This window comes from Lithobates pipiens, unplaced genomic scaffold (assembly GCF_037356315.1).
Source record: "Lithobates pipiens isolate NorthernLeopardFrog02 unplaced genomic scaffold, aLitPip1_a1.2 Scaffold_3, whole genome shotgun sequence".
Lineage (NCBI taxonomy): Eukaryota > Metazoa > Chordata > Amphibia > Anura > Ranidae > Lithobates > Lithobates pipiens.
In genome coordinates this window covers 141,940,859-141,956,508 of record NW_027507790.1, presented here as the reverse complement: position 1 = coordinate 141,956,508, position 15,650 = coordinate 141,940,859, and the positions used below count along the sequence as shown (strand labels likewise).

Below are 15,650 nucleotides of genomic sequence, written 5' to 3'. Positions count from 1 at the left end.
AAACGCAAGTCACAAACGCAGTGCATTTGCCTGTCCCAGATTGCATGGTACAAAAGTACCATGTAATCCGGTTGCATCGCATTTCCAAAAGTAGGGCATTCACTATTTTTGGTGCATATTGGGTCCATTCCAAATGGTTCCTGTGTGATTCACAGTGTGAATCGGGGCTTGTCCATAAGCCTAATACATTGTAATTGGCTGTCCGTTACAACATTACCTAATGGATATTGGCTTCTTTGTAGTTAAATATCATCCTCATTAATGTTTTAGCTTAAAAGGCTTTAAATACGGCTGAGAGGTACATGCCATTTGTGTACATTCAAAGTACAGCATTACTTATATATTGACTACAGCACCGAGCCAAGGTGGAATTATTGGAAAAGCAACTTTCATGGCCCAAAACAATAAAGTTAATTAGTTTTAAATTCTTATTTGGCAGGAAGTGGCATAAATAATTAGTATTCCACATCATCCAACCAGTAATAATACAATTCTCAGATTAAATTTTAGACGGCAACACTTTATCAGTTATATTTTGGACTTTCCGCCAAGTTTCAGTAAATAGACTTTGTATTTTTTTTTTTCCGGTTCTGTAATTATCAAGACACTTATTAGTCATTTCTACCAGTAAAGCAAAGACTAGGCTTGTCAAACAGACTTCCTACAGCAGGACGCAGATGTGCTTTTCTAGTATAGGACAAACAAACACATCACATAATGTTTCCTCCAAAAAAAGGCAAACATGAATGCCATGATCAATATGCATGCTTCATAGATGCATAATACGACCCCAATTACTTTTGTGGAAGGCAGAAGTGTTGTACTAATTACCATATTCTCAATCTGGATGTGTAAAATGCGCATTATTATATCTCAAGTAACCTGGATGACATCCAAGCCTTGTAATCCAAGAATCGGCAAAATAAAATGTGCTTAGGAAGGAACTCTCGTGTCCCTCGGAGGTAGTCTATGTTTACGGCTGGAGTGTTTGTGGTCTTTAGCTGTGAATATTGTTGAATATTAAACCAATAAGAACAACAGAAAGCTTTGGAGTTGGAGTGAAACCAATCTGTCTCAACCCACAGCTTTGTAATAGCTGAAGTTAATTAATAAGGGGGCTGTGAGCTGAACCGTGCGCTCACCCATGATTATTTTCACAAAACCCTCTGTGGGGCAGGGGGGAGTGAGAGTGTCTGTCCCCTTACATAGGCAGGTGTCAAGTTTGGAAAATTAAGCATATGTGAGGCCTTTCTAGGCTGTATTATAAACTGCTCCTGATCACCCTTCTGCAGCTGTTCCATTTTAACTGGCTATATACGCTGCCATTTTATCCCCTTTATGACCGCCATATATGAGTGGCCTACTAGCTTCCCGAGCCAATTCTGACAATTTTGTCATACAGGTAAAAATCTGCTTTTATTTTGCTAGAAAGGTACTTAGAACCCCCAAACAATATATATTTTGTTTAAAGTGGCATTCCACCCAAAAGTGGAACTTCCGCTTTAACCACTCCTCGCCCCCTTACATGCTACATTTGGCATGTCGTTTTTTTTCTGGGGGGAGCGGGTACCTAGTTTTGACAGGTATCCAGCTCCCACTTCTGCTCTCGCCATCTAGGCGACTCCTCCTCTCCCCCTCCCTCCCTGCAATCCTCTGGGACCCATCACATGTCACCCCCAGGACCCCTACTCGCAGGATTTAACTGACAGCAGCAGAAGCCAATGGCTTCCAGTGCCTGTGAGAGTGGGGAGAGAAGATAGAGTTGTAACAGATGGGCACAGCGCTGGATCGAGTACACCACCACCTAAACATATTCTACCTAAGAATAGAAGTATGGGATTTAAAAAAACAATCAATTGTACTCACCTAGATGGATGCAGCATTGGTCTGATGCTTCATCTGTCCCCTGCTGGCTCTAAGACCAAGAACTAAGCGATCAAAGATGACTGATGGCTCATTTCTCTGTCTTCAGTGAGTAAAAAGCAAGTGACTGTCAGTCATCGGCTCTCTGCTCCGCCCCTCCAGTGCTCACAGGAGTGCCAGTGAAGGGGTTGGAATCAGCTGGCACAGCTCACAATGGTGCACTGAGCCAGATGCTGGTCAGGCAGGTGGGTAGATCCCAACATTAACCGGTTCCCGACCGACGCACGCCGATGTAGGTCGGCAGAATGGCACGACTGGGCAAATGGGCGTACCTGTATGTCCCATTAAATTTGCCGTCATGCCATCGAATGCACGCCGCCTGGTCCCCTGTGAGTCGGGTTGTGGGTCCCGTGGAAGTCTGGACAGACAACGTAGATGCTTCTCTGAGGAGCATCTCGGAAGAAATGGCCAGCAGCTTACCTATTCATGAACTAAGGTTGATAGCAGCTTTTCTGGGGGAGGCTTCCCTGGACATAATTCTCCTGATGGCTCAGATCATGCTGTCATCTGTCATGGCTAAGCGTGCTTTGTGGCTGCGCTCGTGGGTAGCTGACCCTGCCTCCAAGCAGGCATGGTGTAGGATTACCTTTGAGGGTTCGTCCCTCTTTGGGAAAAAATTGGACAGTGTCATCACCCGTGCCACAGGGAACAAGTCAGGATTGCTTTCCCAGGATCACCGTCTGCCAAACCAGAAAAGAACACAGCCCAGGCAAGGTTCATATCAAGCGAGGGATGCTCACCGCTATAGGCATGGACCAGCCTTCGGGCCAGAACTTTTCAAAACGGGCATCTTCCGGTGGATGAGTAGCCCCTAAGTCTTTTTGATATTGCGCCTCGTTCAAAGATTATTGGGTTGTCAAAACGGTCTCATCAGGCCATGCCTGGACATTCTTGCCTCTCTCGGAAGAGAAAAAGCGAATTCTCCTGTCCTTTGCAGACTCTCTTGTGGCTCAGGGCGCTGCAATACCAGTTCCAGCCGACGAAAGGTTTCAAGGGATCTACTCGCCCCACTTCATGGTTTTGAAGAAAAACGGCTCCTAGAGGCCAGTTATAGACCTAACCCACTTGAATTCTTTCATCAAGGAGAAGTTCAAGATGGAGACACTGCTCTTGATCCGTCAAGCAATCCAGCCAGGTGTGTCTATAGACCTGAAGGACGCTTACTTCCATGTCCTGATAGCATCAGAGTTCCCGAAATACCTTTGCTTTGCTGTCAATCAAACAAATCTGCAGTTCACCTGTCTCCTCAGGTGGGTCAGTAACCAAGCCGCTTTTCTGTAGTCCATTATTAAAGTGAAATTAAGCCCAAAACCAAAAATGTTGTTGTACTGCAGCTTACCATTTATTAGATGTGGTGGCTGCATTAATTTTCTTTTTTTTCTGTCTCCTTCTGTTTTCAGCAGGTAATCTGGCCGGTAACACACCTCTTGTATTAGTAAGATATTGCTCTGGAGGAATGAGAAAAGGGGTCACAGCAGAAAGCACCTTTGTCAGTCTGAGGGGAGGGGAATGTAAATGAATTAGCAGATTTACCTAGGTAGATGCAGCATCGGTCTAATGCTGCATCTGTCCCCCAATGCCTCTAACTCTGCTGATCGCTCGGTTCTCACAGCTCCGTGAGCAGAGAGCTGTGCTGACTGTCAGTCACCGCTCTGCCCCCTCCACGCTCACTGGAGCGCTGGGCTGTGGAGGCGGTGGCCGGCTCAGGCTCTCAGTGGCTCACTGAGAGGCTGAGCCGGGTGTCGATCCAGGGATCTGGCGGATCCCAACTCTGTGGTCGTGCCGGCGTGGACTCTGGACTGACTTCAGCCCACTCTCTGCTGAAAACGGGTCACAGGAGTGCACAATGAACTGCACTTTTGTGGTCCACGGGACGATCTTTGGCTGTACTTCTCCTTTAGGCCAAACTCCAGCTCACACCTTATAAACAGTTGCAGGAAATATTTATTTTCCTTTTGGGATAAAGGTTTTACATGAATAAATATACGATGATCTTTTTAATCACCCTCTGCTATTGTTTAGTGGTTTGTCTTATCCGTGTAAACTGGAGAGCTTATGCTTTTGAAAAACAACAGACTTGCTGGCTAGATCATCAGATGAAAAAAGAGCCTAAAAAAGAAAACTAATACAACACTTCAGAATAATCACATCTAAGAATTGCTAAACTGTCATTTGATAAATGTTTGCTTTATGGTTTAATACCGTTTTAAAGGGAAACCTTCTCCAAGGCTGTCCCTGTTAGTTACATAGGAGCATCGATAGGCCAAATAATGTTATTAATTTTGGTAGAAATCTCTTTGAATAATATTTTGCTGTCAATTCTGATATCTAAAAAGTGGGTGCTCTGCAGTTCTAAGCCCTTGTACACACGGTCGGACATTCCGACGGAAAATGTCCGATCGGACCGTGTTGTCGGATAATCCGACCGTGTGTGGGCTTCATCTGACTTTTTCCGTTGGAATGTCCGACCAACAAAGTTTGAGAGCTGGATATAAAAATTTTCCGACAACATGATCCAATCGGACTTTGTCCGATCGTTTGTAGAGAATTCCGATCGGACAAAGTGCCACGCATGCACAGATCAAATTCCTAGACCAAAGCTATTGGCTACTAGCCTGAACGTAGTCCCGTTGTAACTAAATTACGTCATCACGTTACGAACGATCGGATTTTCCAACAACTTTGTCCGACCATGTGTATGCAACACCAGTTTCGGACAAAATCCATCGGACAAAATCCGATGGATTTTGTTGTCGGAATGTCCGACCGTGTGTACAAGGGCTAAGACTTTGTAGCTGTTATTATTTAATTCATTTTGAATAAGCAATATAATATAAATTTATTATAGTTTCATAACTGCAATTTTCAAACCACCCTTTTTTAGTTTTAAAAGGGTTTTTATTTCCTGTCATATTGTATATGACATATTGTATGACATGTTTGTTCTTTTAAAAATAAAATGAAAACCTTTACAATCACTTTATACTGAACTATAGAAGACACTAATTAATGAAGCTGTGTAATCAATGGTACAGGCTCAAGGGAAAAGGGGTGAATGCTGCTGGACATCAGACTGACAACATCTAGTGGCATAAAAATGTACTGCATGGGAAATCTCTGCATTAAAGTGATTGTATAGTCAATTTTTGGACTTTAACCTACAGGAAAGCCTATAATAAGGCTTACCCGTAGGTAAAAAAAATATCTCCTAAACTTATACGGTTTGGGAGATATTCCCCTTGCAATGCGCCGCTGACTGCAGCGGCTCATGCGCACAGGGGATTCCTGGCTGAAAGTCCAGCAGACACCGGCCCCTGCCGGAAAGAAATCTTCCGCGCGCATGTGCGGGAATGACGACATTGCGGCTCCGGCCACTCACAGCACCGGAGCCGCAATACCCGGAAGATCGGGCCAGATGTCAGGGCCTTGTTCTAAGGTAAGTATTTCATAATGAGCTAGTATGCGGTGCATACTATCTCATTATGCCTTTTCCTTTGCAGGTCAGGGAAAAAAAAAAACGTCAGCGGGTATACAACCACTTTAAAGTTAAAAATTGCAACAAAAGCTGCTTTTGTAATTTTATCTTTTAATTTGTATCCTATTTGTAGCTGGAGTTCTGCCTTAAACACTAGTCAAAACAGAAGTAAGCCTCAAAAGGAAGTCCTCATTAGGGGAACGCCTGTCATCAGTAAATACAAATTTGGATCAAGGGAATTCCAAGTGATTTAGAGTGAAGTGAGGATCCCTATTTTTGCCAAAAAATAGAAGCCACTCTGTCCAATCCAGGGGGTTGGAGACAGTCTGTCCAAACCAGGGAACAGAAACAAGTCTGTCCAAACCAGGGAACAGAAACAAGTCTGTCCAAACCAGGGAACAGAAACAAGTCTGTCCAAACCAGGGAACAGAAACCAGTCTGTCCAAACCAGGGAACAGAAACAAGTCTGTCCAAACCAGGGAACAGGAACCAGTCTGTCCAAACCAGGGAACAGGAACCAGTCTGCCGAAACCAGGGAACAGGAACCAGTCTGCCGAAACCAGGGAACAGGAACCAGTCTGCCGAAACCAGGGAACAGGAACCAGTCTGTCCAAACCAGGGAACAGGAACCAGTCTGTCCAAACCAGGGAACAGGAACCAGTCTGTCCAAACCAGGGAATAGGAACCAGTCTGCCGAAACCAGGGAACAGGAACCAGTCTGTCCAAACCAGGGAACAAGAACCATTCTGTCCAAACCAGGGAACAAGAACCAGTCTGTCCAAACCAAGGAACAAGAACCAGTTTGTTCAAACCAAGGAACCAGTCTGTCCAAACCAGGGAACAGGAACCAGTCTGCCGAAACCAGGGAACAGGAACCAATCTGTCCAAACCAGGGAACAGGAACCAGTCTATTCAAACCAGGGAACAATAACCAGTCTGTCAAAACCAAGGAACAGCAACCAGTCTGTCCAAACCAGGGAACAGGAACCAGTCTGCCGAAACCAGGGAACAGGAACCAGTCTGTCCAAACCAGGGACCAGGAACCAGTCTGTCCAAACTAGGGAACAAGAACCAGTCTGTCCAAACCAAGGAACAGGAAGAACTCTGTCCAAACCAGGGAACAGGAGCCAGTCTGTCCAAACCAGGGAACAGGAACCAGTCTGTCCAAACCAGGGAACAGGAACCAGTCTGCCGAAACCAGGGAACAGGAACCAGTCTGTCCAAACCAGGGAACAGGAACCAGTCTGTCCAAACCAGGGAACAGGAACCAGTCTGTCCAAACCAGGGGACAGGAACCAGTCTGTCCAAACTAGGGAACAAGAACCAGTCTGTCCAAACCAAGGAACAGGAACAAGTCTGTCCAAACCAGGGAACAGGAGCCAGTCTGTCCAAACCAGGGAACAGGAGCCAGTCTGTCCAAACCAGGGAACAGGAACCACTCTGTCCAAACCAAGGAACAGGAACCAGTCAGCCGAAACCAGGGAACAGGAACCAGTCTGCCGAAACCAGGGAACAGGAACCAGTCTGTTGAAAACCTGGGAACAGGAACCAGTCTGTCCAAACCAGGGAACAGGAACCAGTCTGCCGAAACCAGGGAACAAGAACCAGTGTGTCCAAACCAAGGAACAGGAACCAGTCTGTCCAAACCAGGGAACAGGAACCAGTCTGTCCAAACCAGGGAACAGGAACCAGTCTGTCCAAAACCAGGGAACAGGAACCAGTCTGCCGAAACCCGGGAACAGGAACTAGTCTGTCCAAACCAGGGAACAGGAACCAGTCTGTCCAAACCAGGGAACAGGAACCAGTCTCTCCAAACCAGGGAACAGGAGCCGGCCTGTCCAATCCAGGGGATAGGAGCCAGTCTGTCCAATCCAGGGTATAAGAGCCAGTCTGTCCCATCCAGGGTATGGAAGCCAATATGTCCAATCCAGGGGATGGGAGCCCGTCTGTCCAATCCAGGGTATGGGAGCCAGTCTGTCTAATCCAGGAGATGGGAGCCAGTCTGTCAAATCCAGTAGATGGGAGACAGTCTGTCCAGTCCAGGGGATAGGAGCCAGTCTGTCCTATCCAGGGGATAGGAGTCAGACTGTCCAATGCAGTAGATAGCAATCATTCTGTCCAATCCAGGGGATAGGAGCCCGACTGTCCAATCCAGGAGATAGCAGTCAGTCTGTCAAATCCAGGGGATAGGAGACAGCCTTTCCAATCTGGGGGATAGGAGCAAATCTGTCCAATCCAGGAGTAAGCAGCCAGTCTGTCCAATCCAGGGGATAGGAGCCAGCCTGTCCAATCCAGGAGATGAGAGACAGTCTGTCCAATCCAGGGGATAGCAGCCAGTCTGTTCAATCCAGGGGATAGGAGCCAGTCTGTCCAATCTATGGGATAGGAGCCAGTCTGTCCAATCCAGGGGATAGGAGCCAGTCTGTCCAATCCAGGGCACAGGAGCCAGTATGTTCAATTTAGGGCACAAGAGCCAGTATGTCCAATCCAGGGGATAGGAGCCAGTCTGTCCAATCCAGGAGATAGGAACCAGTCTGTCCAATCCAGGGGATATGAGCCAGGCTGTCCAATCCAGGGCATAGGAGCCAGTCTGTCCAATCCAGAAGACAGGAGCCAGGCTATCCAATCCAGGAGATAGCATCCAGTCTGTCCAATCAAGAAGACAGGAGCCAGGCTATCCAATCCAGGAGATAGCATCCAGTCTGTCCAATCCAGGAGATAGGAGCCAGTCTGTCCAATCCAGGGGACAGGAGCCAATCTGTCCAATCCAGGGCATAGGAGCCAGTATGTTCAATTTAGGGCACAAGAGCCGGTATATACAATCCAGGGGATAGGAGCCAGTCTGCCCAATCCAGGGGATTGGAGCCAGTCTGTGCAATCCAGGGCATAGGAGCCAGTCTGTCCAATCCAGGGAACAATAGCCAATCTGTCCAATCCAGGGCATAGGAGCCAGTCTGCTAAATCCAGGGGATAGGGGCCATCTGTCCAATCCAGGAGCCAGCAGGATTTTTTTTTGGTAACAGCATCATTGACAACTGGAGAAAACGTTAAAAGTTACACAGCAAGCTATAATATTTAAATGTCATAGAAACCTTAAAAATCTCCCTTGTAATGTGGCTGAGTTCAAACCGTAAGGGTTAACTGCCGGTTTGGTCAGGGGAACCGCAAAAAGCCCTTTTGCTTAGTTAATCCTCCACTCCCCTTCAGATGGCGCCCCCCTCGTGCTCCAGCGGTGGACTGTTCCTTAATGTCCTAAATTGTAATGAAAGGCTAAGGACCCTGTTTTGGTCTTGATGACATCAGAACTTTAGACAGCTGCAGCACGGGGGAGAAGGACAGGTTCTGGAGTAGGGTATCCAGTAAGTAGATCTACTTTTTTCATGCCCCCTAGACCCAAAAAGCAGTTAACCCTAGCAGTGCGGGCACAGCCCAACTGCAAGGGAGAACTTTGAAGTTTCTGGAGTTCAGCTTTAATGAGCACTGGTTACCTGGTTCCTGGGATTTAATCAGCCCTGCCCTAAGGATTATCCTTAACATGTGGAGCGCAGACAGTCACTACCACATAAGCATCACAAACAAGCAATTATATCCCTCCCTTCATTTTCTAAGCTAAACTGAGAATATTATTGGATTCAATGAACAGCTCTCCTATCAGTCAGTTTCATGAGGTTCCTTAATAATTGATCAGCGACATGCTCAGGAATATGGCTCAGCCCTGATATTCCAGCCTCCTCTTTGTGCCGGTGACAGACAAGTACATGTTAATACTGGGCACCGATAATGTCACTGTCACGGCTTGTTCTCTATACCAGACCACTCATCTGTCCTCTTCATATAAAAAATGGCCAATAAATGAAGAACTGTATGAGTGACGGCTCAGTATTGCATTGATTGTCATGTCTCACACCTATTCTGCTCTCCCTTTCACATAGTATTGATCACGAGTCTGTGCTTACATCCTCACGTGTGTGCGTGTTCCTGTAATTATCACAGGTTGACTTTCCGTTCCAATATGTTTCTGGACACCCTCGCCTGCTCCATTCTACGGACCCATTCTACACCTGATTTTATTTTTTATTTTTTGTCATGGCAGGGGGCCCAGATGTCCAAGGATTGCTGGCTTTTTTCATGTCGGCACCTTATAGCCTGATTCTTTGTCTTTCCATGTCTTTGTTTCTCTCATTCCCTATGCATGTTTCTTTGTCTGAGGCTACATGTTCGGATCCCTCTTCTTTGTGCTTCTCCATTTCTCTTGTCTGGCTTTAAACCATTCACTAAGTGCCTGTCATTACTGTGCCAGCTCCTTGTTTCTTACCCTCTTGACTCCTCTGACCTTCTTTTATACTCATCTATATTTTACTTATTTTCTCTGAGTGCCTTTGCGTGGCATATTGTGCTTTATTTAATTTTTTTCTCTCCCGGAAACTCACAGACCCGTGTTCTGATTTGAGAATTTTTTTTATTTTTTATTCTTTGTAAGGTCAACCTTATGTTTGCACTTCACACCAATATTACATTGAAGTTCAAAAGAAAATTACAGCACTTAGCTAATGTACTTATTTTATTGCAGGAGATTCACCTCTGTATCTGTCAACTGCATATAGTGCTGGCGAAGACCTAACAAACTGGCCAACATAATAATAAAAAAAAAATGGCAATTCACAAATCCACTGAAAATTGTGGGTACTATCAATAAAAGCTGTACTATCTTAGTACAGATCAACAATATTTCCCTGATGTCTGCAAGAACTAGGAAAGCTCAAACACCCAATAATGTATTAACCGGCTCATGACTCAATAACCAGCTTATGATGCTTGGAACAGACTTCCAGCAAACGTAGTGAGCCAGTCAACAGTAAGGGGATTCAAACATGGTTGGGACAAACACATAGATCTATTCAGGAAAAAAAAGTAAACAAATACATATATAGATAGAAAATAATAACAGGCTAATCAATAATAAACCTATCATAGATCTATACTCAGAAAAAAATACTAAAATCAAAACAAGAAGTAAAAAAAAAATAAAAAATGTACACATTTGTAAAAAATTTATATATTTTTTTTAAAATGGGCCAAACTCAATGGACCACTTGGTCTCTTTTTCTAACATCACCCTTAAATGTTTTTTTTACATAAGAATAAAAATAATAATAATAATACTAAAAAAAAATGGGCAAGGTCCAGGAACCACTTAGTCCTTATCTTCTGCAAACAATCCTCAATGTTTCTATAATTTAATAATATAAAAAGAATAATAACAATATTTTAAAAATGGGGCAAGATCAATAACCACCTGATCTTTTTTTTTCCATCACTCTACTATGTTTCTATAATTTAGTAATATAAAAAATAATAATATAAAAAATGGGGTGGGCTTGATGGACCACTTTTTTTTTTTTTTTTCTGCCATCACTCTTCTATGTTTCTATAAATTAGTAATATAAAAAATAATAACATAAAACAATAGGGTGGACTTGATGGACCACTTAGTCTTTTTTTTTTTCCACCATTTTTTTTCCACTCTTCTATGTTTCTATAGTTTAGTAATATGAAAAATAAACATATAAAAAAAATGGGGTGGATTTGATGGACCACTTAGCCTTATTTCTGCTATCGCTTTGCTTTGTTTCTAGAATTTAATAATATACAAATATAAAATATGAAGCAGGATCAATTAATCACTTGATCATTTTCCAGACGTCATTCTTCCTATGTTTCTACAATTTAATAATATACAAAAGAATAATAATATTTAAAAAAAAAAAACTGGGGTGGGCTTGATGGACCACTTTCTTTTTTTTTTCTGCTATCACTTTTTTATGTTTCTCATTTTAATAGTGTAACAGCAATTTGTAACCCATAGAAACCAATCAACAATCACTTTTCATCGCCCTGATAACTAATAATCTAGGAAAGATTATGTTTGACTGGCTACTACTGCTTACTTGTTGCGGATCAATAAATTTTACAAAAGTTACTAATTTGTCCTTAAATAACTTGACGACTAATACACACAGCCCATAGCTTTAACCCATTAAGAAGTGCTACTAATAGCGACTTGCCAGAGCGCTGAAGCTGTGCAACCAATCACGTTGGAGGAACCTTTGTAGCTTTTAAACTTCCTCTTTTAAGATGAAAGTTGAGCAGAGAGGAAAGTTAAAGTTGCACATCTGTAAATAGAAAGCCTGATGGGCAGATGTGAGGACATCCAGTGACACAGGATCAGCCCAAATGACAATGCCAGGTCTTGGAGGGCTGAGCAGTGTCAGGAGAACTCTGCAACCAGCCAACACAATGACAAGTTCTGCTCAGGGTAAGAAGATTGCCAAACCTACAGAGGAAATCCTTAGCAGACAGCTGACACAACATCACAAAGCAAACACAATCTCTGCCCCCCCTGTGTAGAGTGGGATCCTTTGTGCTGTGGATGGTGGGGATCTCCTCTGTATAATACCTGATCCCTGCGATCCCTACACACAGACCCTCCCCTCCCCCCCAGATAGGTAGGTGGGTGACATTTACCCATTGGGCTGTGGGTCCTGGTGCTCGTCAGTCCTTGCGATCTCTTTGGTTTTATAGAAGATCAGAAGGATGCTGATCGTGCAGATCGTCCACCTCTTCCTTATTGAACGCATGTCTTCTCCAGACACTGAGACCCCCAATCCGATGGATGTGTATTAGAAGATCGCACAAACAGCAATGCACAGGGTGGCACAGGGTGGCAGAGGGTGGCAGAGGAGGGCTCATCTAATGATCCTTGCAGGGAGATCGCTCCTCCGATCACAGCTCTGACTGCTACAACCAGCAGCAGGTTCCCTCGTTCACTGAGACAAGCCCGCCCCTCCACAGCTCTCAGCTCCGCCCATTCTGTCGGGATGGCACTGGGTTCCGCCCACATGTGACGTCACCCCAGAGATTTGACAGCCGGGGAGCAATGTGCGGTACCTGGGAGAGGATCGGTACGGAGATCGGTGCCGGTGTCTCCTCCACCATTCAGAACTAGGCATTACTCAACTACAAGCACGTGCTATGGAAAACACGGCTCCTTTACTGACATGTCACACACCTTCTAACCTGATATAAAGCCACAATGAAAACATTTATTGCAGTTTACCAGTTCACAGATGATTAGGTTTTCTAGTTTCATCTGATGATCCTGCTAGTAGGTCTGTTGTTTTTCAAAAGAACAAGCTCTCTTCCAGATGTATCAGTTACAGAGATGAGACAAACCATTATACCACTGACAGGGGGTGCTTACAATCAGTGGCGTCACTGGGGTTGGTGTCACCTGGTGCAGTAAAACATGGTGTCACCCCCCTCCTCTAGGCTGCCCAGCTTCCTGTAGGCAGTGCACGGTCACGGAGGGGTGCACCCCAACTGGCCCCTGTAAATGATAGTATAGGGTGCTATAATGGCAGGTCAGGATAGTTTAGGGTGTTATAGTGGCAGCCTAGGGTATTATAGAGTGGCAAAGTGGCAGGCTCGGGTGGCATAAGGCAGGTTAGGGTAGTATAGGGTGGTATAGTGGCAGGTTGGGGTGGTATAGGGCAGGTTATGGTAGTATATGGTGGTATAGTGGCAGGTTGGGGTGGTATAGGGCAGGTTAGGGTGGTATAGTGGCAGGTTGGGGTGGTATAGGGCAGGTTAGGGTGGTATAAGGCAAGTTAGGGTAGTATAGGGCAGGTTAGAGTAGTACATGGTGGTGTAGGGCAGGTTTGGGTGGTATAGGGCAGGTTAGGATGGTATAAGGCAGATTATGGTGGTATAGGGCAGGTTGGGTAGTATAGGGTTGTATAGGGCAGGTTGGGTAGAATAGGACAGGTTAGGGTGGTATAGGGCAGGTTAGGACTCTATGTAGTAGCAGTATGCAGTAACTTACAGCATGCCTAATGCCTGGAGATGAAGACATCCGGGTGGGGCTGCTGTGCCCTCGCCTCTACCTTCTTCAGTTGCGGGATCAGCCATCATCCTTTATTTATTAATGTAAATCATTTATACCAAAAGGGAAAACATTGTTTGTTGTAACTGATTATACAATGTTAGCTGCAGGCGCTGACTGGGGTGTTATGACGGGGTGGCAGTCCCTCTGTCAGAACACAATAGCTCAGCGGGGAGATTGCTGTACTAACATCAAATTGTACTTGACCTTCTTGTGGGCTAAACGAGAAAAACTTAATCTGTGCATCAGGCATTAGTGTGGCTCCTTTCACTTTCAGCTCCCACCCACATGTCTATAGCAATACCCTGTCCTCTTATACTTACAGGATTTGGTGCTGACCTGAGGTCTGACATGTATGGATTGGGGCTGATTTGAAGTGTATGAAAATTAAGCAATCTGAAGTCATTGGGGCTGATCTGAGATGGATGGATGGGGCTGATCTGAGGTCTTACGTGCATTGATTGGATCTGACTGGAGGTCTGAATTGTATAGACAGGGGCTGCTCTGAAATGTATGGATTGGAGTTGTCCTGAAGTATATGGAATGAGGATGATCTGAAGTATATGGATTGGGGTTGATCCGAAGTTTATGGACTGAGCTTGAACTAAAGTGCATAAATTGTGGTTGTCCTGAAGTGTATGGATTGGGGTTGTCCTGAAGTGTATGGATTGAGGATGATCTGAAGTGTATGGATTGAGGATGATCTGAAGTGTATGGATTGTGGTTGTCCTGAAGTGTATGGATTGTGGTTGTCATGAAGTGTATGGATTGAGGTTGATTCAAAGTTTATGGATTGGGGTTGATCTAAAGTGCATAAATTGTGATTGCCCTGAAGTGTATGGATTGAGGTTGATCTGAAAAGTATGGATTGGGGTTGATCTAAAGTGCATAAATTGGGGTTGTCCTGAAGTGTATGGATTGGGGTTGCCCTGAAGTGTATGGATTGAGGTTGATCCAAAGTTTATGGATTGGGGTTGATCTAAAGTGCATAAATTGTGGTTGCCCTGAAGTGTATGGATTAAGGTTGATCTGAAGTGTATGGATTGGGGTTGTTCTAAAGTGCATAAATTGGGGTTGCCCTGAAGTGTATGGATTGAGGTTGATCTGAAGTGCATGAATTGGGGTTGTCCTGAAGGGTATTGATTGAGGTTGATCTTAAGTGTACGGATTGGGGTTGTTCTGAACTGGTTATGTGTATGAATTGGGGTTGATCTGAAATGTATGGATTGGGGTTGATCTGAAATGTATGGATTGAGGTTTATCTGAAAAGTGTATGGATTGGGGTTGATTTAAAGTGCATAAATTGGGGTTCTACTGAAGCATATCTGATCTGAAGTGTATGGATTGAGGCTGCACTGAAGTACATGGATTAGGGTTGATCTGAAGTGTATGGATTGGGGTTGATCTGAAGTGTATGGATTGGGGTTGATCTGAAGTGTATGAATTTCGGTTAAACTGAAGCGTATGAATTGCGGTTGATCTGAAGCAGGGCTTAACAGATCCCAGGTGCGGTTCACCATGAAGACTAGAAATTGCTTCCTGGCACCTGGGTATTTGTCAGCCCCAGTGGCGTAGCATGGGGGGGGCAGCTGGATGCGGTGGGAGTCACTGAACAGGCGTTGTGGAACAGACCCCAATCCTGTTATTGCTGGGCAGCTGGCAGGCAGGTGTCACTGTGCCTCGTGTACGTATGAAGGTGGGGAGGGGCACCGCAGTGAGGATGGGTTAAAGGAGGGGAGGGGCGGGATTGTGAAGAGTGGGTTAAGGGAGATGCAGGGCTCTAGGAAAGTAGGAAGGGAGGGTCAGGGGGGGCAGAGAGGAGCCTCTGGCAGGAAGTGCCACCAGTGACGCCATGGCAGTGTAGATTCAAGCCTCCTGCTCCAGGCTCCTGGAGCTCCTCCTACAGGATCACTGGGTGTGGGTCCAGGTCATGCTGTCTGGGGAAACACTCAGCCTCACACAGTACCAGGAACCAGTGGCACTGGGGACCCCCCAGATGCTTCGGTCCCCCCCCCCCGGACAGGGTCCGACTCTGGCCTCTGGCTCTGTGTTGGGTTTGGGCAGCGTGGAGTGCCCACTACTCCCTAAAGAACCCAGAGGTGGTGCAGCCAGCTATCAGTGCCGCCAATCAGTTCCCATGAGTACATCCTCATTAGTGCCCATCAGTGCAACCTCATCAGAACACATCAGTGCAGCATTTAGCAGTAGTGATGGCCGAACGGTTCGCCCGGCGGTCGTTTCGCGGCGAATTTCCGACTTTCGCCGTCCGCGGGTTCGAACGCCTTTTTCCGTCGTTCGCCCCGGCGGACT

General features: G+C 45.4%; 1 protein-coding gene across 1 annotated transcript in view; it reads right to left on the bottom strand.

The window, feature by feature from the left end:
• Window positions 1-12,213, bottom strand: part of ST8SIA4 (ST8 alpha-N-acetyl-neuraminide alpha-2,8-sialyltransferase 4) — a 229,934-nt gene extending 217,721 nt beyond the window's left edge. The window contains exon 1 of the mRNA XM_077462336.1: window positions 11,924-12,213. Within this exon, the coding sequence (XP_077318462.1) occupies window positions 11,924-12,036 (113 nt within the window). The 5' untranslated portion in view covers window positions 12,037-12,213. The remainder of the gene's footprint in view (window positions 1-11,923) is intronic.
• Window positions 12,214-15,650: the final 3,437 nt, after the last annotated feature.